Source organism: Octopus sinensis, linkage group LG4 (assembly GCF_006345805.1).
Source record: "Octopus sinensis linkage group LG4, ASM634580v1, whole genome shotgun sequence".
In the NCBI taxonomy this organism is placed as follows: Eukaryota; Metazoa; Mollusca; class Cephalopoda; order Octopoda; family Octopodidae; genus Octopus; species Octopus sinensis.
This window is the reverse complement of record NC_043000.1, coordinates 154,234,938-154,258,856: the sequence shown is the minus strand read 5'-3', so window position 1 is coordinate 154,258,856 and position 23,919 is coordinate 154,234,938. Positions and strand designations below refer to the sequence as shown.

At 36.7% G+C, this 23,919-nt stretch overlaps 2 protein-coding genes across 7 annotated transcripts in view; one reads left to right on the top strand and one right to left on the bottom strand.

The window, feature by feature from the left end:
• Positions 1-14,372, top strand: part of LOC115210280 (fermitin family homolog 2) — a 131,905-nt gene extending 117,533 nt beyond the window's left edge. For all 5 annotated transcript variants that reach the window (XM_029778778.2, XM_036502593.1, XM_036502594.1 and 2 more), the window contains 6 exons: positions 1,275-1,459; positions 3,079-3,203; positions 4,052-4,158; positions 5,841-6,065; positions 11,128-11,274; positions 13,208-14,372. In XM_029778778.2, coding sequence (XP_029634638.1) covers positions 1,275-1,459; positions 3,079-3,203; positions 4,052-4,158; positions 5,841-6,065; positions 11,128-11,274; positions 13,208-13,498 — 1,080 coding nt within the window. In that variant the 3' untranslated portion in view covers positions 13,499-14,372. The remainder of the gene's footprint in view (positions 1-1,274; positions 1,460-3,078; positions 3,204-4,051; positions 4,159-5,840; positions 6,066-11,127; positions 11,275-13,207) is intronic.
• Positions 14,373-16,462: 2,090 nt separating this feature from the next.
• Positions 16,463-23,919, bottom strand: part of LOC115210904 (probable 2-oxoglutarate dehydrogenase E1 component DHKTD1, mitochondrial) — a 69,012-nt gene continuing 61,555 nt past the window's right edge. For both annotated transcript variants that reach the window (XM_029779682.2, XM_036502592.1), the window contains exons 23-24: positions 21,828-21,913; positions 16,463-17,031 (exon numbers count right to left, since the gene is read on the bottom strand). In XM_029779682.2, the coding sequence (XP_029635542.1) occupies positions 16,930-17,031; positions 21,828-21,913 (188 nt within the window). In that variant the 3' untranslated portion in view covers positions 16,463-16,929. The remainder of the gene's footprint in view (positions 17,032-21,827; positions 21,914-23,919) is intronic.

The window sequence follows — 23,919 nt, the reverse complement described above, 5'->3', positions numbered from 1 at the left end:
TGCTTGACAACCGATGCTGGTGTGTTTACGTCCCTGTAACTTAGCGGTTCGGCAAAAGAGACCGATAGAATAAGTACTGGGCTTGCAAAGGATAAGTCCCGGGGTCGATTTGCTCGGCTAAAGGCGGTGCTCCAGCATGGCCGCAGTCAAATGTCTGAAACGAGTAAAAGAGTATAAAAGAGTATTTACTTGAAACCAGCTCAGCTATTATTCTTGAAGCAAGTCTAGAGCTTAAGACAGGTTCAGTGTTTGGCCACAGGAACTTTTTTAATGTTAAACTCTCATACATGCTTGCATGCACACACACACACACACATACACACACACACACGCACACACACACACACACACACACACATGCACACACACACACACAAATCCTTGCATTTTCAGGATTTAGGATTTGTCGCTGTTCTAAACAGAGAGACCTTTTTCAGGAGTAAAAGTACAACTAAATATTCCAATCAAATCTAGTTTGTAATGTTCTTAACGCAATTGATTGACCTGGTTACGCTGATAACTACTCATGTTAATCACCTTTTTCTTTTCTTTAATGCTATTCTGTACTTCTTGACCCAATGAGAGGCGTTGCTGCATTCATTACTGTTCTGCATTTATAGTAGAGAGAGAGAGGACATGGAGAGGTTATTGTGTTATTGGATTAGGCAATCTGCCAATCATCTGTACGTGTTGTAAATCATTGTGTATTTGGCAGTTTTGAACTGCCATTTTCTGAAATCTTAGATGTTAAAGCTTGTTCAACTTTTTTCTTTTAAGCTGCTGAAGTTAATTAGAAATGCCAGTTATAAAGTAAAAGAAAATTACAATCATAGGCGCAGGAGTGGCTGTGTGGTAAGTAGCTTGCTAACCAACCACATGGTTCCGGGTTCAGTCCCACTGCGTGGCATCTTGGGCAAGTGTCTTCTGCTATAGCCCCAGGCCGACCAATGCCTTGTGAGTGGATTTGGTAGACGGAAACTGAAAGAAGCCTGTCGTGTATATATATATATATATATATAGTTTGTGTGTCTGTGTTTGTCCCCCTAGCATTGCTTGACAACCGATGCTGGTGTGTTTACGTCCCCGTCACTTAGCGGTTTGGCAAAAGAGACCGATAGAATAAGTACTGGGCTTACAAAGAATAAGTCCCGGGGTCGATTTGCTCGACTAAAGGCGGTGCTCCAGCATGGCCGCAGTCAAATGACTGAAACAAGTAAAAGAGTAAGGATATAAAATAGCAAAAACCTTGTATTAAAAATGTTTTTTTTTCTCAGTTACAAGTCCAGTTGGAGAGTCAAAACCCACAACCTGAAATATTTGATCAAACTGACGGTCAAGAAGAGGATGATATTGATTCTGCCTTAAAAGAATTGAAAGAGTCTTTGGAAGGGACAACGGCCCCTTCTTCAAATGACATCACAAATGTACCAGAGTTAGATGCTTTCATCAAAATATTCAAGTAAGTTTTTAACCTTTTCTTACTGTTTCTCCTATGTGTATGCATGCATATATTTGTGTATACCCACACAATTTGTTTTTGTATTTGGTTGTGAAGACCCTCTCAAGACAATAAAAAATATATAAAACTTCTCACCATCTGGCATAAAGCTGCCTCCCCCAATACTGTATCCTCTTGGTTGAAGAGTCTTGACTTATGACTTGATGGTCTCAATGGTGGTGGTGCCCTATAAAAAGCACCTAGTACACTCTCTAAACTGGTTACCACCATGCTAGAGAAGACAGGGTCTGGCATAGTTTTCTATCTTCTCAATTCCTGTTGGACTATCCATCCCATACCAGTTTGGAAAATATGTTAAAAGGTGATATGGTTTTTTTTTTTTTTTGTTTTAACCCCCTCACCATTTTTCAATAGTGAGAGGAAGATATTCTATTTAAATTTCTTCAGTGACTATAACTAGTGGTACATTAAATTTATATTAGATTTCATGGCTTGCAGGACAGCCTGCTGTGCTAACCTTGGATCGTAGAGTGACCCGCTGTTCTTGAGGAGACCTATTGAGTCAAGTACGTTAATACCAACATCAAAATGAAAATCAAATGGGAATTGTAGTTAAGTTACCTGTGCCGGTGACACGTTAAAAGCACCATCCAAACGTGGCAGATGCCAGCGCCGCCTGACTGGCGTCCGTGTTGGTGACACATAAAAGCACCAACCAATCGTGGCCGTTTGCCAGCCTCCTCTGGCCCCTGTGCCAGTGGCACATAAAAAGCACCCACTACACTTATGAAGTGGTTGGTGTTAGGAAGGACATCCAGCTGTAGAAACACTGCCAGATCAGACTGGAGCCTGGTGCAGCCTCCTGGCTTCCCAGACCCCGGTCGAACCGTCCAACCCATGCTAGCATGGAAAGCGGACGCTAAACGATGATGATGATGAAACCAAAACATATTCACTTTAGAAACATGTAGCAGTTCATCCAGCTCATGCTATCAATAAGTTGGGGACAGGGTTTGGCTAAGCAGTTGCCATGTGGCCACTATATTATTTGGTGAAGACAATGGTTAGCAGAGCAGCAGAGAAAAATGCATTGCTGAGTTGTAATCCCTAATACTTTGAGTTCAAATCCCTTTAAAGTAGATCTTGCTTTTCATTGTTTCAGGGTCAATAAAAACAAGACCAGTCAGGTACTGCAATCATCTATCCGAAGTGCCCTGCTATCACCAATTATAGCCTTAGGATGTAAAAGACCTCCTTCAGTCATAAATGACCCTGGGATTACATTTAGAAAGTTACTTTCTAAGGCACAAGTCTATGCAAGGTTGTTTATGGAAGACCAGCAGTCACCCATACATACCAGTCTGCCCTCTCCAGGTCACCGATGTTATCCAAGGCAAAGGCTGATCCAGCTTGGCACTGGTGACATTACAACTCGTGTAATTGCGAGGCCGATGCTCTAACCACCGAGCGATGTGCCTCTAGCTTTATACTGATGTCAGAAATCAGTAGTTAGTGAATTAATTTTTGTATTGTCTGTATGGAAATTGTAGTGTTTTTTTTTTGTTTTGTTTTTTTTTTAATAATTTCTGACTAATAGAACGTCTTATTTTTATTTTTAGACCAAAAAAGTTCACCCTGAAGAATTTTAAGCGTTATTATTGCGTCTTTAGAGAATATACTATTTCCTTATATAAGAGTAAAGAAGACCGGGCTGGAGAACCTATTGCAAGAATTGGTACCAAAGGTGAGTTGTTTTTCTTAATGAAATTGTTAGACGGAAACTACAAAGGATCCTGTTGCATATATATATACATGTTTGAATCTTTCCCGCTTTTGTCTTCACATTGTTTTACACTAAAGTGCAATAATAGTCGTAATGATTCTTAGACATAAGGGACATCTTTCTGAAGTTCAGTTTACTTCTGCTGTAATATGAGTCTATCTTCCTAGAATTCTGTTTGGTATTTCAACTCTTTTACTTGTTTCAGTCATTTGACTGCGGCCATGCTGGAGCACCGCCTTTAGTCGAGCAAATCGACCCCAGGACTTATTCGTTGTAAGCCCAGTACTTATTCTATCGGTCTCTTTTGCCGAACCGCTAAGTGGCGGGGACGTAAACACACCAGCAGCGGTTGTCAAGTAATATTGGGGTGGGGGGTGTTGCGGGGACCAACACAGACACACAAACATACATGCACACATATATATATATATATATATACACGACGGGCTTCTTTCAGTTTCCGTCTACTAAATCCACTCACGAGGCTTCGGTCGGCCCGAGGCTATAGTAGAAGACACTTGCCCAAGGTGCCACACAGTGGGACTGAACCCGGAACCATGTGGTTGGTTAGCAAGCTACTTACCACACAGCCACTCTATAACTTTTTCTAGTTGATCTTACACAAGTTAGACCTCATGTGGGACAGATTATCTACACTTACATTCATCCCAGAATATAATTTCAGTTAATTTTTTTTATAAAATACTTTGGTAATGAATTCATTCAGTTCAATGTGATTAGGAAATGTATTGATGATTATCTTTACTTTGAAAGTAAAATATTTAAACTCTTAACTTCTTTTTATGCAGGCTGTGAGGCCAGTCCTGATGTAAACCTTTCAAGTCAGAAATTTGGTATTAAATTATTTGAACCCACGAAAGAAGGAATGTCAGAAATTTGGCTTCGGTTTGACACAGTTAGTATTGACTTCCTCTACCTGTTCCTGTTTATATGGCTTATTACAGAATTGTAGTAACTGCTTTTGTAAATATTGTAAACACTAAAGTGTTATTTATATTCATTGCTATACTGAATAGCAAGAAGTCCACAGTGGCCAACATAGCATCTGTAGTTTAGTGTTTTTATATTGAAATATACAGATTGTATAGTTTGTATAATAGAAAAAAAGTACAAATATAATACTAATATAGAAAAAGTATATTCAAATAAAGTTAAGTGGCAATTTTAAATTGCATGAAATATTTTTCAGAACTATTAAATTCAAAACGAAATCAAAATACTTCTTTGTTGTTATACTAGTTAGGTAAACTGCATCACTCACTTCAGAGAAATTTATGTGCTTGGCGAAAGCAAAAAATATATTAATAGATAATTGTATAGAATTTAATTTCCGTCTTTATAAATTGTTAATTCTACTTTAGCATTTGAAAGTGAAATTGTATAGCGTCTATTTTTATGTGCAGTGTTAGTATGAATATCCAGAACTAACACCTGGTGTAGTAGTGATAATATTAATGGCCTTTGATCAGATGTAGCAGAATATTAATAGAATATTAACTGAGCATGTGTGAATATGTTCATGGCATGTTTACGCAACAGTGATTATTTGATTGTGACCCATAATTGTGTCACTGGTAGAGATTTGCGAGGGAGTTGTGGATAAAATGCTATTTGACACTAGAATTATTCTTATGTAAATTTTATAGGCTGTGGCTGGGACAATAGTGAATGAGAGGAGTTGAGATTTATTCCATAGCAACAAAGGGAATATCTGTATAAAGCAGGCAAGTTTCACAATGCAAGTGTTTGTTCTGATAATTAAAGATGTGTCATTATTCATCAAAGCAGTGTTAAACCAGTAGTTTGAACTGAAACAAAATATGCCTGGATTTATGATTAATGGTTATTTCTTTGAATTTTTGTGTTTACTGTCATGACAGGAAGTTTGACACACATCAGTAAAATATAAGACACAAAATACATACTGTTTCCATGGAGTATAATAAAGTTTATTGAAGCTTGTCCTAATAATTCATATCATTGTTAAAAATTTTAGGAAAAGCATGGACATCAGTAATAGCATTTCTAAAAAGATTTTTAGGCTAAAACTTGAAAAAAATAAAAAGAGCAATGGGATATCATTTGGTTTACCTACTTAACTCTTTTGTTACTATATTTCTGTTGAAACCAATGCCTTTGTTTCAATTAATTTTGAAATTAATGAAGAATTTAGTAAAATAACTGTTATCAAGCTGCTTGGAACATAGTTTAGTATATTTTAAAGGAAGCTTTTAATTTAAAGCACTTGTAAGCAGGAAGATTGTAACATAGGGGCTGTCTCAAACTGGCTGGTATCTTGTGAAATAGTTATAGCAAACTATTTCGTGAGTGGATATGTTTTTAAGAATACAAAACTTATTGAGTGTTCAGAAAAGAAATGTAATTGAGTATTGGAGGCCCTTATTAGGTAACACTGAAAGGGGTCTCTTTGGATTTTAGAAAGTTGATTCCCCAAAACCGCCCTTTCTAGATCTCAATGTGTAGGTCTCTTTCTTGCTTTTGTGTCCTGCCAAAAGGCAGCTACCAAATTTAATTATCAATAACAATTTCAACACTAATGTTTGTTACAAATTACAGAAAGAACTTTACTGTGACTGGATGGCAGCCTGTAGATTGGCTTCTAAAGGCAAAACAATGGCAGATAGCACATATGAAAGTGAGGTAACAACACTGAAGACCTTCCTGAGTATGCAAGAACCTGCAGCCGATGACTCAAATGTATCATCCAGTGGCTCAGTTCCAGATATCAATGTTGAAGATTTTGTTGCTCCTCGATTTGTAAGAAAACTCAAAGCTGGACAGGTAAGAGAAATTCATATTAGATTCAGTGACTCTTATATTTTTTTTACAGGGAGTTGTTTATACTCAGCAAAGCCCTAACTGAGTAGATATATGATCAAAGAAGACCTTTCAATTATAACTAGTTTTTTTTTGGATAGTCTATTGAAGATTTCATTATTCAATGTGCCCAGTCTGTCTAGGGTTACTGTACATTGCATACTTGTCATTGCTTGAGTGAAGTGGTACTAATACTGTAACATTCCTTGTTGATGTTATGATCGGTCACTGTGCATTGAAAGACCAGTGGAACAGAGAAATCCCTTATTTAAATAAAGTAGCTTTAGTGACAGGAAGAGCATTTGTCATGAAATCCTGTCTCAAATCCTTCCTGCTAACGAACAAATGAAATATATCCTCATTGTTTTCAATATCCACTTGCATAGATCAAATGGAATTTTTTGGGACAGATTTTCTATGGTTGGATGTCCTTGTTTCTGATCCTCACCCATTTCCAAATAAGGCTTATATCATTATCATCATCGTTTAACGTCTGCTTTCTATGCTAGCATGGAGTGGACAGTTTGGCTGAGGTCTGGCGAACCAAATGGCTGCACCAGGCTCCAATCTGATCTGGCAGAATTTCTACAGCTGGATGCCCCTCCTAATGCCAACCACTCCAAGAGTTTAGTGGGTGCTTTTACATGCCACCGGCACAAGGGCCTGTCAGGTGGTACTGGCAACGGCCACATTCAAATGGTGCTTTTTATGTGCCACCTGCACAGGAGCCAGTCCAGCTGGTAGGGAGTGGGGGTAAAAATTTCTTTGAGACTGTATTTAATAATTGTCACTTCCTATCACCAACCCTCTCTTGTTTATCATGCAAGGGATTTAAAAAATTTTTTTATTTTACTAGTCATCTCAAGGGGACAGCTATAGTAAGGTACTTTATTTATGAGGGATGTAAACAAGAAATTGCTGTTCTACTCACACCATATTGTGAAGACATGAAGGAAATGTTCATGTACACACACGTACACAATGGGATTAACCCTTTAGCATTCAGAATACTGAATGTCCACTCTGCTGGGTGGTTGGTGTTAAAAAGAGCATCCAGCCATAAAAACTGCCAAAACCCACACAGAAGCCTGCAGTTTTCTGCCTGGTCAACTCCTGTCAAACCATCTAACCAACCCATGCCAGCATGGAAAGCAGACATTAAACTATGATGATGATGACGATGATCCTATTAAATGTAATGGCTTATTCATTCACATTGTTTTGAACCGATCTTGCAGTATTTTGTGACTTAAAGATTTTGATGTGATTATTTAGTTCTAGGATGACATTGTAGGGTAGGTGTGATAGGCCAGATTCGGTGAATCTGGACATAAAATATTCTATTTTGGCCAGATTGAATGCTAAAAGGTTAAGTACAGTTTCTATCCACAAATTTCACTCAAAGCTTTGCTTACTTTGAAACTGTATCAAGAGATACCTACCCAAGACAACACACATTGGAACAATATCATCCCTGGCACATCACTTGCTGTACACAAATCAATGTCAGTTAAACACAACCTATTTCTTCACTACCCACAAGGGGCTAAACACAGAGGGGACAAACGAATTAAGTCGATTACGTCGACCCCGGTGCATAACTGGTACTTGTTTAATCGACCCCGAAAGGATGAAAGGCAAAGTCGACCTCAGCAGAATTTGAACTCAGAACATAATGGCAGTTGAAATACCGCTAAGCATTTCACCTGGCATGCTAACGATTCTGCCATCTCTCCGCCTTCAGTTAAACACAACCATGTGTGTGCATGCATGTATATTACTATAGTATACACAGTTAAACCATAGCATTAACTTGTAGAGAGTGTTATGAGATTTCAAGTGTAATCCATCCACATAAAAGATTATATCCAATAATCTTTCAAAAACAAACTGGATATTGGGAGATTTGTAAACATCATATTAACCTAAATTTTTCAATTATTCTTTTGAGAATTTAATACACGTGTTCATGAATAGAATTAGCTAATTTGGGCTCAATGTTAATACTCTGCAAGCTCAAGAAAATCTAGTGAAATCAGTGAGTTATTCAGGTCACTAGGTCACTTACAATGTAGCTGTTGGAGTGTAAAATGGATATTTATAATTGTTTATTTACCAGATCAACTCTGGAATGTTATTTAGTTGACGAGAGTGTAGGAGTTTGGAAAGTTCAATTTGCTGACTCGGGTCTTCTTCACAGCAAACCAGTTAGGCATCTTACTCTTGACCAAAACTCTAAATAATAAGAAATGAGACTGAAAATCTAGTCAAGTTAGTCTTGGATTACCTTGTTTAATATCTCTTTCTTTTTCAGGCGTAGTGTATCTTAGAGTACATTATGCAATGTGTTCTTTTCTAAAGTTAATTTGTGATTTGAAGGAATTTGCCTTCTATTTCTAGCAGATCAAGCAACTATGTAAAGGCTTTTTTTTTTTTTTTTTGCTCACTCTAAACGTGTTTAAATACCAGTCAGTCCTTGAGCAGGCATATAAGGAAATGTATGCCACTCGTGGTCATCTCATCTTTGTGTGGAATGTTTCTTTAATTAAAATGTTAGTGTTATTTAAGGATAATTTGGTTATTTCTAACAAGTAGAAAGTTTGTTTTCCATTATCATTGGTTTACTTTTAATCTTTTTTGACTGTCTCTTATTTCGAAAATAATCAAGATTTAATCAATATAACTATTTCATTTTAATTTTGTTTGGAATCTAAATTAAAAGACTTACATAGAATGATAAATTTTAATTTATGAACCCTTAAAATGGGCAGTTCCTTTTTGCATCCTAGAGGAGGCATTCTTGGACAGTTTAATCATAACGGTTACAAAATATTAAAGTAATTGATTGTATGTATCCACCAAAATTCTATAATAATAATAATAATAATAATAACCCATTCTACTATAGGCACTAGGCCTGAAGTTTGGAGGAGGGAGTTAGATTACATCGACCCCAGTGCTTAAATGGTATTTTTTTCATCAATCCTGGAAAGATTAAAGGCAAAGTTGAGCTTGGTGGGATTTGAACTCAGAACATAAAGATGCTAAACATTTTGTCCAGCAATCCACTGCCTTAATGACAATGTTAGAAGTGTTGATATATTACAAGATAATGAGACTAAAGAATATTGCCTCTTGTGTTATTTGATATAGAAAGTAACATAGCAAACATGTAGTCAGTTTGAATAAATACCATTAGATTTATGGCTGTTGCCATTTCAAATGCTTAAGGGTTAAAATATACTAGAAGTGAATGGAATTCAGATTTACTAGATTATTTTGAATATTTGAAAATATTTCTCAACTTTATAAGGGTATGCTATTTTTTCCTTTAACCCTTTCATTACCGTATTTATTTTGAGATGCTGTGTTTCTTTCAATTATTTTAAATACAACAAAGAATTTAGTAAAATAACTTAGTTATCATTTAAGCTAGTGTTAGGAATATAAATTGTGACTAAGGTTTGGTGGAAGATTTTAATTCAAAACCTATGAAAACAAGACATTTGTACTCAGAGCCGGTTTCAGCCGGGTTGGTAACAAAAAGGTTAATTTCAATTTCTTTTGCTAAATTTAGTCTAATCAATTGAAAAAAAGAAACTTTTCTTTACTGTGGTAGAATGATTGACATTAAAAAAAAAATCTAATGATACTCAGCTGTTGAAATATCTATTTTTGGATACTCAAAACAAGTGATAAGCATAAGTACCAAATTGAGGTCGTAAAGAGAAACCAGACCACTTCTCTTATCTCATTTTGCTGAGAAAATCTAAACTTTGATTTTATAAAATTCAGCATCTAAAATTTTGTTCAGAGTTCAGTCTTACTGCAAGGTGTCTTACTGCAAGGTGCCTTATATAACACCAGATTAATAAATGCCTTATAAATGGATTTGGTTGAGAGAAACTGAAAAGCCTGTTGTGTGTGCACACCTCATCTTGATATCACGTGATAGTTATAGCATGTCATTGTCCTACAGGTGTTATCTTTCATTAACAATCTATGAAAGCATGTCTGGTTATGAAGAAACTTGCTCTGAAACAAGTGATAGCTGGCAACAAGATGGGTTACCACCTGTAGAAAATTTTTTTCAAGGAAGAATTAAGCTGAACATAGCAAAGTGATTTAAAACAATACACACTGGTATTTCTTGCCATTATCTTCTCTAGCCTTGTGACAGAATTACAATTCTGCACTGTAAGGTATGGGGTTCTTTGCACAGAATCCACTGTTCTCACCTTGATTCTGTAAGGAATTTACCTTGTAGGTAGGTGTCCATCAGGGATTAGTTCTCAGATTCTTATAGTTCTCCAGGCAATGACTGTGATATTTAGGATTTACTGTCCATGGAAATTTCATAAGCTGATGACCCGGTTCTAATATCTGAATCTGAAATTCCAAACATAGAAGTGAGAATCAACCTTATGAAGGCAGTTTTATTGAACAGGAAAGGAAGACTCTATTACCGTTTGGGAAGGAACTATGTTTGATAAGAAAAAAAAAAAAAATAGGGACAGGAATTCCATGTGGTGTACCTAGTGTGAACTCTGTGTGCCCAGGAGGAATAGCGGAATTGGAAACAAACTGAGAAAGGACTTTTGGTATGGAACTGTAATACATATGAAGGATGACATTTCATTAAATAAATATGTGATCCAAGTGGAATGAATCAGCTGAAGAGAAAAGACCAAGGAAGAACTTCCAAAAGTGATAGGAGCTGACTACAATAAACTGCCAGGTGCTGTGCTGGAGAAGACTTGTTCAACTCCAACACTATCTTAAGTTTTTTGAACTACTCTTTTCTTATACACTCTAATTATGAACAGTCAATTAAACAGAATTACCTTTTATTTATTCAGTCTTAATGATACTGCAATATTGTGCTTGTGTTGCAGTGCAACTAGGGAAAAATAGCGTAGATTTTGCTAGGTTGACATTTGTTGAATGTTTATGAACTTAGTTAGGATACTATTTTGGTATACAAGACTATCTTTCAATGATAAAATTTTATGTACTTAAATTTCAGTTTCTCAAACGTATTAAAGAAGCTCACACCAATGTGAAAAATATGAATTTGACAGAATCCAAGATGGCATACATCAAAGCATGGCAGGCACTACCAGAATATGGCATTACTTATTTTATTATAAAGATGAACAACATGAAAAAAGAGGTTCGTAGATTTCCTTAAATTTCAAATGTTTGTCTTTTTTTTTTCTTAAATCTTAGCAAATTGTTTACCATCTTTTATATTTAGCCATGTTTAACTTCTCTTTTATGAGCCCAGCTTTTACTATAAAGTTTCTTAATGCTTTAAATCTGTTTCATATTTATTCATTTAGTCAAGCACTATAGCTGTGCAGTTAGTATAGTTAGTCAGTTTGGTCATAAGTTCTAACTTGACAACTGTTATGCTTCCGGGTGAAACATTACAGGCGCAGGAGTGGCTGTGTGGTAAGTAGCTTGCTAACCAACCACATGGTTCCGGGTTCAGTCCCACTGCGTGGCATCTTGGGCAAGTGTCTTCTGCTATAGCCCCGGGCCGACCAATGCCTTGAGTGGATTTGGTAGGCAGAAACTGAAAGAAGCCTGTCGTATATATGTATATATATATATGTATGTGTGTGTATGTTTGTGTGTCTGTGTTTGTCCCTCTAGCTTTGCTTGACAACCGATGCTGGTGTGTTTACGTCCCCGTCACTTAGCGGTTCAGCAAAAGAGACCGATAGAATAAGTACTGGGCTTACAAAGAATAAGTCCCGGGGTCGATTTGCTCGACTAAAGGCGGTGCTCCAGCATGGCTGCAGTCAAATGACTGAAACAAGTAAAAGAGAAAAGAGTAAAATTACTCTGCATGTTTTACTTTGTCCAACTGTTAACAGAACCAGTTCTTGCTTTAGTTGAATAATTAACAATTAAAAGGCTATTGCAACATTAAAAGTATAAAGCAGTTTACACCAAGAACACTTTCTCAACCTTACTAGCATGAAGTACTAAAAAGCAGAGCTTCACTTTGAAATAAATTTTATTGTAGTTTCTCTGGTTAATTCATTAATCCCATCTTAATTTTTATTGCTTTCTATTCTTTAGTTACTACCTTTTCTACTAGTGCAAAATATTAATTCTAGGACAAAAATAACAAACATTAACTCTTTTACTTGTTTCAGTCATTTGACTGGAGCAGTGCCTTTAGTCGAGCAAGATTTACTCTTTGTAAGCCTAGTACTTACTCTATCGTCCTCTTTTGCCGAACCGCTAAGTTACGGGGATGTAAACACACCAGCATCGGTTGTCAAGCGATGTTGGAGGGACAAACATATACACACACACATATATATATATATATATATCACAGGCTTCTTTCAGTTTCCTACTATCAAATCCACTCACAAGGCTTTAGTCGGCCCAAGGCTGTAGGAGAAGACACTTGCATAAGGTGCCATGCAGTGGGACTGAACCTGGGACCATGTGGTTCGTAAGCAAGCTACTTACCACACATCCACTCCTATGCTATTAGTTAAACCTTCTCGTAAAAATACTTCATAAAATGTTTCATTGTTGATGTGATTATTCAACCACGTTACACTTTGACACATGTTCTATTAAGATCATAAAACTTATCTAAGTTCTTTAACATCTACCGGCACACTATATATGGTTTGATATTTTAGCTATCATCATCATCATTTAGCGTCCGCTTTCCATGCTAGCATGGGTTGGACGGTTCAACTGGGGTCTGTGAAGCCAGAAGGCTGCATCAGGCCCAGTCTGATCTGGCAGTGTTTCTACAGCTGGATGCCCTTCCTAACGCCAACCACTCTGTGAGTGTAGTGGCTGCTTTTTACGTGCCACCCGCACAGGTGCCAGACGGAGCTGGCAAATGGCCACGGATGGATGGTGCTTTTTATGTACCACCAGCACGGGGGCCAGGCGAGGATGGCAACGGCCACGATCGGATGGTGCTTTTTTTACTGATTGGGACTTTGGTTTTGGCTAGGTTGATTCTAAGGCCCTTTGATTCTATATTTACTAGAATTATTTTACTATAATAAAATTTAGCTGTACATTTCTGCAGTCTGGACTTATGAAATATTTGTTTCTTGCAGGAATTAATTGGTGTGGCAAACAACAGAATCATACGGATGGATCTTCAGTCTGGCGACTCTGTTAAGACATGGCGTTACAACACACTGCAGACATGGACAGTAAACTGGGAAACCCGGCAAGTTATTCTGAAGTTTGAAGAAGAGAATATCGTCTTTGACAGTCCCGCAGCAGACTGCAAAGTTGTTCATGAGTTTATAGGCGGTTACATTTTCCTCTCGATGCGTTCTTCTGACAAAAACCAGACATTAGATGAAGCTCTCTTCCATAAATTAACTGGTGGGAGATTGTAATCTTGCCCATTAACTTCTGTAGAGACTTGTTGATTTCTGCAAATGTGACCGACCCCGTTACCATTATTAAGGAGTCACATTTCAGTTCCTCAACAAACCTGACACATGGATTCTTGCTGTAAACTATTGTATGTATTCCTACGATTCTATCAAGGAGGCAATTATTTTCTAAAACCCATACATAAGGCATGCAAAACTTCAGAACTTGATTTTGTCTCTACTAGCTACAGACTTCCATATTTTTTTTTTTTTTTTTGTATACTTTAAGTTTTAAGAAAATATCTTGGGGGTTTAAAATATACTTTTATGCTTCTCCATGACAAATTATATATTTAACACACACACATTCACACATTAAAAAAAGGCTTTTAATTAAAATACAAAAAAAAAAGGTAGTTGAAAAGAAGGTAATATGAGTTGTCAGCATGAAATTGTTTAGCCTTGTAGGCAAATTTGTATAGATGCCTTTTTTTTTTTTTTTTCCATAAATAAAGCTGCTTGCTTTCCATGCAGGTGATTCTGTTGAGAGTGTAATCTAGTTTTTACTCTGGAAACCTCTTGCAGATTAGAGAATGTGTGCACACACATCAACACAAACATTATTAAGCAGTCGCATTTAAAAAAAAAAATGTGAATCAATTTTAGGGCTGAATTTTTAATTACCTGATAGAACCTGTTTTTATAACATAAATGCAAAAGCCCAGTGGTACTTTGGTAGCTTTACTGTTTTGTTGCTCCTTCACTGAATGATAAGGCAAGAAGCTTGCAAGGAGGTTCATGTTACCTTACCAATATCACACTTCAGCCATTGATATTGCCACATCTCTCCCTTTATTGCCCCAGATTTCTGCTCTTGCTTCTGGGGGGTTTTTTTTTCGTAAAAACAAAATCTTGTGGAATAAGAACGACATTGATAAAACCTTAGGTCAATTCAATTTAATCCCTCACCTCAGCAGTTAAATTTAAATAACTCTCCCATTAAAATCATTTCTTAAATATTAAATTAAATCTTAAAAAAGACATTGTTTTAACTGAAAATGTAAAGATTAACTTTATGCTCCAGCTGGGAGTTACTATCAGCTTAAACTCGCTCAATTCTGGGAGTTTGTGTGTATGTGTGTTAGCATGCATGTTTGAGAGAGAAAAGAACAGAACTTACCTTGAGTAGTTTTTCATCTGCTCAGTCACAAATAAATTTAACTAATTTGGTTGGGAATCTGGTAGGGGTTTATTTTTAATAGTTAGGGATATGGGAGGGGTTTATTTTTATGAATTTTTTTTTTCTAATGAAATTGTAAAATAAATTTATTGCTTGTTTTATTGGTCTTTTGTTTTTCTTCAGATTTGAATGTTTCTTCCCTCCTCCAGCTGTCTCGTGTACACACTTAGTTAAAAAAAAAAATTACTGGTTTTGAAAAAATGTTGACAACCTAAGTTTCTAAACTTATCATCATCATCATCGTTTAGCGTCCGCTTTCCATGCTGGCATGGGTTGGACAGTGCAACTGGGGTCTGGGAAGCCAGAAGGCTGCACCAGTCTGATCTGGCAATGTTTCTACGGTTGGATGCCCTTCCTAATGCCAACCACTCCATGAGTGTAGTGGGTGCTTTTTACGTGCCACCTGCACAGGTGCCAGACAAGTCTGGCAAATGGCTACGATTGGATGGTGCTTTTACGTGCCACCGGCACGGAAGCCAGTCAGGGCGGCACTGGCAACGGCCACGTTCAGATGGTTCTCTTATGTGCCACCAGCACTGATATCACAGCAACAATTTCCATTCATGTTGATCAATTTTGATTTTTGATTGTTTGACTTTCACTTGCCTCAACAGGTCTTCACAAGTAGGGTTTTGTGTCCCAAGAAGGAAAGGTATGCATAAGTGGACTGAGGCCATGGGTGATGGTCTCACTTGTCCTACCGGACAAGATTCAAAAAGTTGGAGATGGCAAAAAATACATAAATGAGCTGCATTGAAGTTGGAAAGGGGTTAAAGAGGAAACAAAAGCAGCAATAAATGTTTTTAAAAAAACAAAAAATCTATTTATTAAAAACCAGTGAATAGTTAATGCTAGTGATAGATATACCAGTAACAAGAAAGAACCAGTAAATGTTTATAGAAGTTTACTTTTATTTGTTTCTATAATTACCTAAAGTTTAATTAGTAAAACAAAAAGAATTTGTCTTATGAAGAAAGGCTGAAGACGCTCATCCTTTATTCTCTAGAAAAACGCCGCCGCCGTGGTGATCTCATTCTTGCTCACAACATCATAAGCGGAAAGTGTAACCTCTCGAAAGAGCTGTTCTTCACTCCTGCTCCAGAGCGTCGGCTGCGGGGTCACTCCGAAAAGCTCTATCTGCGACGATTTCATCTGAATCGAAGGAGAGAGGCTTTCTCCGTCCGGGTTGCGGATCCGTGGAATAAGCTGCCAGACGAGATGGTGAAGATGCCGACGACCGCTCGGTTCAAAGTCTCCCTTGACCACAAGTGGCCTGAACTCTTTACATGAACACCACCCTGTACATAACTCCATGTCCCCCTACATGGCCTTGCTTTTTGCTGTTTGAGCCAAAAAATTAACTAACTCAAGACGTGCTGTGTTTGATACTGTATTCTGAGTTAGCATTTGATGCGGCTTGTTCATCACAACAGCATTCGGTCAACTGCTGTTTCAAGCTTACTATTATGCTTAGTTTAGGCTTTAGCATTTAAACCGGCCAAATCCCACTCAAATGTTTTCCCCATTTTATGTTCACATTGGTCAAATCCAGCTTCTCACACCAACCCTGCAATATCAATCTAAAAATAAACTATCACAGAATTGAAATCTCAAAGCTACAAGATAACGTGAGATAAATTCAGAACAATTTGAATAAAATAAGCATTATATTTAACAGAATAATCTGAATCCTATAGTTAAATCATCCTACCCTAAGATGATTGTTATAGAATCAAAACACTGAATATTTTCTCCAAGGATCAACAAGTACTTTTTTTTTTCTCACTTTATTCAGCCTAGAGACATTCTTCAACCTTACAAAAGGTATGTAAATTTAAGATATGAAAATAAATCTCGAGCGTAAATTTGTCTATAGGAAAACTTCCATTCTCTCTCTTTCTCACACACATACATATAATCATAATCCACAGTGAAAGTAATACTATGAAATCGTTTGGTCAAGATTTCTTTTAAAATATTTCTTTCATATGTGTCCAAATTGGCTGTGTCTACCAACTGTTTTTTTGTATATAAGTTGCAAATTATCTACAATATATACATAATTCATTCACAATCAGATAGCTATTATGTTCGTTAAAAAATAATTTCAACACGATTTTTCTTCTATTTGATACGAAAGAATTAAGCTTAGAAGCATTATTGCTTTATAAGCTTACTAAAGCTGCCAAGAATTGAGGAAGATAGAAAATATTCACTGGAAAGTTTCTGCAATCAACTGCTGGGCTTCTTTCTGGTGTTCTGTAGCAATTCCAACAGCTGCCGTTGCTAATGTTCCTCTCCCAACATAATGCAACTGTAGAAAAGAAATCAGAAATAGAGATTAACCCTTTCGTTACTGTATTTATTTTGAGATGCTCTGTGTTTCTTTCAATTACTTTATATATAACAAAGTATCCTCTGTGTGAAAAGTCTGGCTGCATACACGTTAGCATATGTCAGGTGCATACAATTGACAACACAGTTAATTAAGATTTATTCAGTGAGTTCTATTCAACACCTGTTTACACGTGGAATCCATTAGATGAGGGCATTTTCAAAGTTTTGGCCGATAAAGTTGAACTGAAAAACCCTACAACGAGGCATGATTTGCATGAAGCAGTCTTACAGTCTTAGGAAGAGCTATCTGAGCAGAAAATTCATGGATGTATTCAACATCAAACTCATGTTCAGCGTCAAATGGTTGACTGTCGTGGTGGGAACAGATTCGTGTAATAAATTTTGTTTATTTTTGTTTCATAATATATATTTTTGCGGATGCAGCCAGACTTTTCACACAGAGGGTATTTAGTAAAATAACTTCGTTATCATTCAGCTAGTGTTAAGAACATAAATTGTGACTAAGGTTTGGTGGAAGATTTTAATTCAAAACTTATGAAAACAAGACATTTGTCTCAGAGCCAGAGCTGGTTTCAGCCAGGTTGGTAACAAAAGGGTTTATATTTTGTTTCAGTAATATAACTAATATTGTATACAGTTTTTATGGAAACAGTATCTGAAACCTTTCTATTGGTTAAATGAGGTCCTACGATGATAGTCTTCTTTATCCCTTAATCCAACTTTGTTGTTCCTTCATGATCTATCACTTTCCCCTCTTTATCAAGGAAATCTCTCTATTTAATTCTTTTACGCTGTATCTTTTAGATTCAATGTCTCTAACCATTACTGTATGCTCCAATAACAGACTATGACTAATCTGCTCATATGATAATGCTCCTAATTAAGCTGAGATTAAGTTTCAATTTCTTTGCACTACCAATGTGTTCCTTATCTTTTTGGCTCTAAAAAAAATATAGAACCATTTATAGTAAAACAAAAACTATTACAAGATATTAACCCCATACTCAAAAAACTGCTTGACAACTTGTCTCAAGATATTTTCCTTCTTTTAAGGACTTTCATATTGATTTCAAATTTTGGCACAAGGCCAGCAATTTCTGGGGAGGAGGTCAGTCGATTAGATTGACCTGAGTGTTCAACTGGTACTTATTTCATTCACCTCAAATTGAAAGGCAAAGTCAACCTTGGTAGAATTTGAACTCAGAACATAGACATGAAATATTTTTTTCTACTCTAGGTACAAAGCCCGAAACTTTTGGAGAGGGAGCCAGTCGATTAGATAGACCCTAGTATGCAACTGGTACTTTATCAACCCCGGAACTCTTTTGCCTGGCGTGCTAATGTTTCTGCCAGCTCGCCACCTTTGAAATATTGCTAAGCATTTTGCTCGGTGTGCTAATAATCTTGCCAGCATGCTGCCTTACCAGACTATTTCATAATAACATTATCAAAACCCCATCCAATGCTTAAACTTCCTTTTCAAGGTCCACAAGTAAAGAGTGTTTAGTGTATATGAGATGATATATTTCCAATTATTTCAAAAAGAGAAAAAAAAAAATCTATACTCTAGTCCATATATTCCCCCAATAAAGACTTTAATCCTTTATAATTCTGCTGTATCCACTCTAAATTGGTTGCTATTCAGAAGTTGTTTGTAACAAAATCCATAGCATTAACTTCATTTTTTTTGTATCACCTGTGTTATTTCTCCTTCTCCCTGAGAACAGTTTTCTGTGGTTCAGTTAAATGTATGATTCAATTATCAATCTTATTTTCTAGTTCCTGTTGGAGCCTCCCCCCCTCCACTTCTTAATGAATATTTTCCTAATGTAAACAGAGGGTCAATAAGTAAAGTTAATTGTTTTACTTCCACTGACGACTGAAATTCTTGGAGTTGTCTCCCTTCTTCAACTGGAGAAAGTTGATTAATCCCTAAATTTTTTTCCCCCTCTCCTCACTAAATTTTACAGCAATTATTTCTGGTGCTTAGTCTCCTTGAAATGAGATTCTTTTTCATTAATTTATTATAGTTAGCTTGACATCTGATCAGTAGTTGAAGACCTGAATGAGGAGGGGAAAAAGCTCAACCTAATGCAATTTTTAAGGTAAGCAGAAAGGTCTGAGAAAAGCAAGGTGGGGAAATGTGAATCTAACAACCGTTGATATATGAGCCCGCAAAAGAGTTTCTATAGTTACTCAACCAGTAAGAAATCCCTTGTTGCTGTTAATTTTGAAAATAAGACTAGTAAAATAACTAAGTTTGTTCCATACATAAATGAAATTTTGATGGAATTTTATGTTAGATCACTTTAAAACAAAGTTTATATCATAGACCCAAAGATGTTAAAAAGTAAAGAAGAAAAGACCTAAACTTTTTACTCTATTTTACATGGTTTGGTCAGAAGGAAAAGAAATCCCCATGAATATTTTTCAGGTCCCTCTGAAACTTGTTGAGGATAACTTCCACCTACCAGAGATGTAGACTGAAATAACTGCAATAGTTTATTCTGATAAAGGTATCTAAGGCCCAGATGATGGTTTACAATCTGTACCCCAGTAACAAGAATGATTTTTTTTTTTTTTTTTTTTTTTTTTTTTTTTTTTGAGAGCCTATCACAGCTTCTGTCTACCAAACTTCAATTATAAATTTATGGTAGGAGACACTCGCTGAAGGAGTTGTGCAGTGGAATTGAACCTGAAACAACAGTTGCAAAGAGAACTTCATTTAATCAGTCCTATTTGCATTCATGGAATATAAGATGAGGTGGTCCTGATTGGATTGCCTTTCATGGTAGGTCTATTCAATTAGTTGACCTGGCCGAAATAACTACTCATTTAATCACTCGGCTACTTTGGCTCTATAATTAGAGGTAAAAGGTTTATGGGTTTTATAAGAATATAAATTACTCAATATCAATATCTTGTCCTTATTGACCAAAGAAAAATGAAAAAAAACATGAGAGTAGTATTTGAAAACTAGTATCCAACAGCTTCATAATGATTACAAAGACAAAGTAAAGATCACATCTCTTATAGTGAGTATTGAAAGAAAAAAAAATGAAGAGTTGATTTCCTTCCTCTTCTGTGGCCTTATATTATCATTGGTAACAATGCACTTTCATTCAAAACTAAGAACTGAAAACAATTCTAGTGTGTTGTTATGAAGAGCAAATCAGAACAGAATTCCCCATAATTGCAGACCACCTTTTGAAAATTACAGACTTGACCGTGTCTTTACATAGTAATTACAGAAGGAAGTTCCTCTTAAGCAGTAGCAGTTATTAATAAAGAGAAATAAATGATACACGTTTGTATTTTGATTCTAAAAGCAAAACTTGGGAATAATTTTGCTCAGTAAACAGGAAGTGCCGAAAATTAAACGTTTCCTGTTTTGTAATTTTAGATTTTTGTTTGTTTGTTTCGTTTTTTTTTATAGAGTGGTAGATTGGACAAATCATTAGTCTCGGACAACACATCTCATGATATTTAGTTCCTGCACTTTATGTCCTGTGTTCAAATCATACTCAGGTCAGCTTTGCTATTCATCCTTTCAGGGTTGAGAAAAGACCCTCCCTTTATAATTACTGGCTTTGTGCCTAAATTAGAAATTACAAGTTTGTTACATGCTACTAGGTTGGTGGAGTTGCCCCACTCTGTTTTGCAGCCTTGCTTTATGGGACTGGGATCATCCCAGGTTAGTGGTCCCAGAGGCATCATTGTATGTAGGGCCTACTGGGTCCACCAGTAAGCCCCCTTTGCTGGCAGTCCCATGCTACCCCTCTGTATCCACCAAAGTGACATTGAGCCCTTGGAGTCTCGGCTAGGGACATGCAAGGGTCCGTTCTGATGCTCAATTTGGTTTCTTCTGGTCAGTGCCATAACAAGTTGAGGGTTCTTCTGGGGTGGTGGGGTGGAAGAATTATTACAGCATCAGAAAAAATTCTTTGTCGAGCTGGCAGAACCGTTAGCACGCCGGGCGAACTGCTTAACGGTATTTCGTCTGCCGTTGCGTTCTGAGCTCAAATTCCGCCAAGGTCGACTTTGCCTTTCATCCTTTCGGGGTCGATAAATTAAGTACCAGTTACGCACTGGGGTCAATATAATCGACTTAATCCCTTTGTCTGTCCTTGTTTGTCCCCTCTATGTTTAGCCCCTTGTGGGCAGTAAAGAAATATTTGTTCCAGCTCTTAAAATTCTGAGTTCAAATCCTGCTAGGGCCAACACTGCCTTTCATCCCCCCTGGGTTGATAAAATATTAGTCATGTATTGGAGTCAATGTAATTGACGAATCTAGTTTTAAGTTTGTCTGAAGCCTTTTTATTTCAATTACTCTGCTAATGCTTTTCAGAAATGAGGAAATAGCAATCTATTTTCAAATCTTAAACGGGATAAACTCAGTTATGTGTCTTTAAAGGATAACCATTGGGTTCTGGGTTTGATTTCAGAGTTTGTCTTCTAGCATAAGCTGAGGCTGACCAAAGTCCTGTACATGTATCCTTGCTTTGACATTACATGACAGTATAAACAAGTGTCAACGTCATGCAAACAGTATCCAATCTTCCATGACAACATGTCTGGTCATGGGTGAATATTACCTTACTTGGAAACAGGTGAGGGGTCATGAAGAGGAAAGGCAGCTGGCTGGAGAAAATCTGCCTCAACAAATTCTGTCCAGCTCCTGTAAGCATGAAAAGGTGGATGTGACGATGATGTCGGTGATGAGAATATTACAGATATCTGAAGATAACTTACTTTAAAGGCTAAAAGATTCTGAAATCTTGGTGCTACAAAACTCCAAGGTCCCATATTTCGATGTTCTTCTTGACTCCAAATAAACTCTGCAAAGTAGAAAACAGAAAAAACAAAAACAAGTTTATTCTAAATATGCTTGAAATGTGAAGATAGACATCAACCCTGAAGGAATGTATGTGACTCTATTAATAAGTAATCTCAGCATTTATATCAACTCAGTCATATCTGCTTTTATTGAAAGATAAATATAAATGACCTAAAAAAGAATCCAACATGAATTGTACACATGCAGAGCAGCTGTGTGGTAAGTAGCCTGCTTACCAATCACATGGTTCCAAGTTCAGTCCTGCTGCATGCCACCTTAGGCAAGTGTCTTCTACTATAGCCTCGGGCTGACCAAAGCCATGTGAGTGGATTTGGTAGACGGAAACTGAAAGAAGCCCATCGTGTGTATATATATATATATATATATAACAAATTAATAAATAAAACATATGCATATATACATACATGTACATACCTACATCTACATGTATATATACATGCATATATGGGTACAAGACACCAGACGTTTTTTTGGTGTCCTGTACCCATATATGCATATGTTTTATTTATTAATTTGTTATTATATGACGGAACGAACGCATCCATTTCTAAGTAAGTTTGTTCTATATATACATATATATATGGGTGTGTGTGTGTCTGTGTGTCCCCACCTACCATCACTTGACAACTGATGCTGGTGTATTTACATTCTCTTTACTTAGCAGTTCGGCAAAAGAGACCGATAGAATAAGTACTAGGCTTACAAAGAATAAGTCCTGGGGTCAATTTGTTTGACTAAAAGTGGTGCTCCAGCATGGCCACAGTGAAATGACCGAAACAAATAAAAGTAAAAGAGTAAAATGGATAGAAGTATTACCACACTCAGTTTAAAAACCACCAACAGTTGCAAGTTCTCAAATACAGCTGCAACACATTGGTAGGATATCTACAAGGATATCAAAGGAGATCATGGTTTCTTAAAAGTACAATTTAAAGCTTTAGGTAATCTTTAAGCCTTTAGCATTCATCTTTCTTTGTCAAATGTAATGCTTATTTGTTCACATTGTTTTGAATTAAGCTCTTTTACTCTTTTACTTGTTTCAGTCAGTTGACTGCAGCCATGCTGGAGCACCGCCTTTAGTTGACCAAATCGACCCCAAGACTTATTCTTTGGAAGCCTAGTACTTATTCTATCAGTCTCTTTTGCCAAACCGCGAAGTTACAGGGACGAAAATACACCAGCATTGGTTGTCAAGTGATGTTGGGGGGACAAACACAGACACACAAACACGTATATACATATATATATACGACGGGCTTCTTTCAGTTTCCATCAACCAAATCCATGCACAAGGCTTTGGTTGGCCCGAGGCTATAGTAGAAGACACTTGCCCAAGGTGCCACTCAGTGGGACTGAACCTAGAACCATGTGGTTAGTAAGCAAGCTACTTACCACACAGCCACTCCTGCACCTATAATGCATTATTTCATAGCTTCAAAATTTCATTGATGTGATGGTTTTAGTTTTGGAATGGCATTGCAGGGTAGGTTCGATAGGTTGGATTTAGTTAGTTTTAACATAAAACAAGTAGAATATTTGGGCCAGATATGGCAGGATTAAATGCTCATCATCCTTCAACCAACCTATGGTTGGCTGGAAGTCCATTGACAATCCCTTTCGACACTACATGGTCCTGCATTGCTGCATTAAACGCTAAAAAGTTAATCCTATCTGAGTGATATTCACAATTTTGCTATAAACAAATACAATTAATAAAATAATATATGCAAGAGATTTCTATACATTTTCTAATTATTTAACTTTAAACAGACTTTTGATGAAGTTCCTTGCAAAAGATTGCCCCAGTAATCTTTTGTTTGATTTTTAGTGCACCAAAAAGTCAAAAAGACTGAGAACCATTGTACTATACAATACATTTAATATCGCAGTCTTGCTGGGACAGAAACGATAATGATATTTTTTTTAGGGCAAGCTCCAAGGAAGACAGAGTTGATTAAATTGACCTTACCATTTACTGGGCTTCGT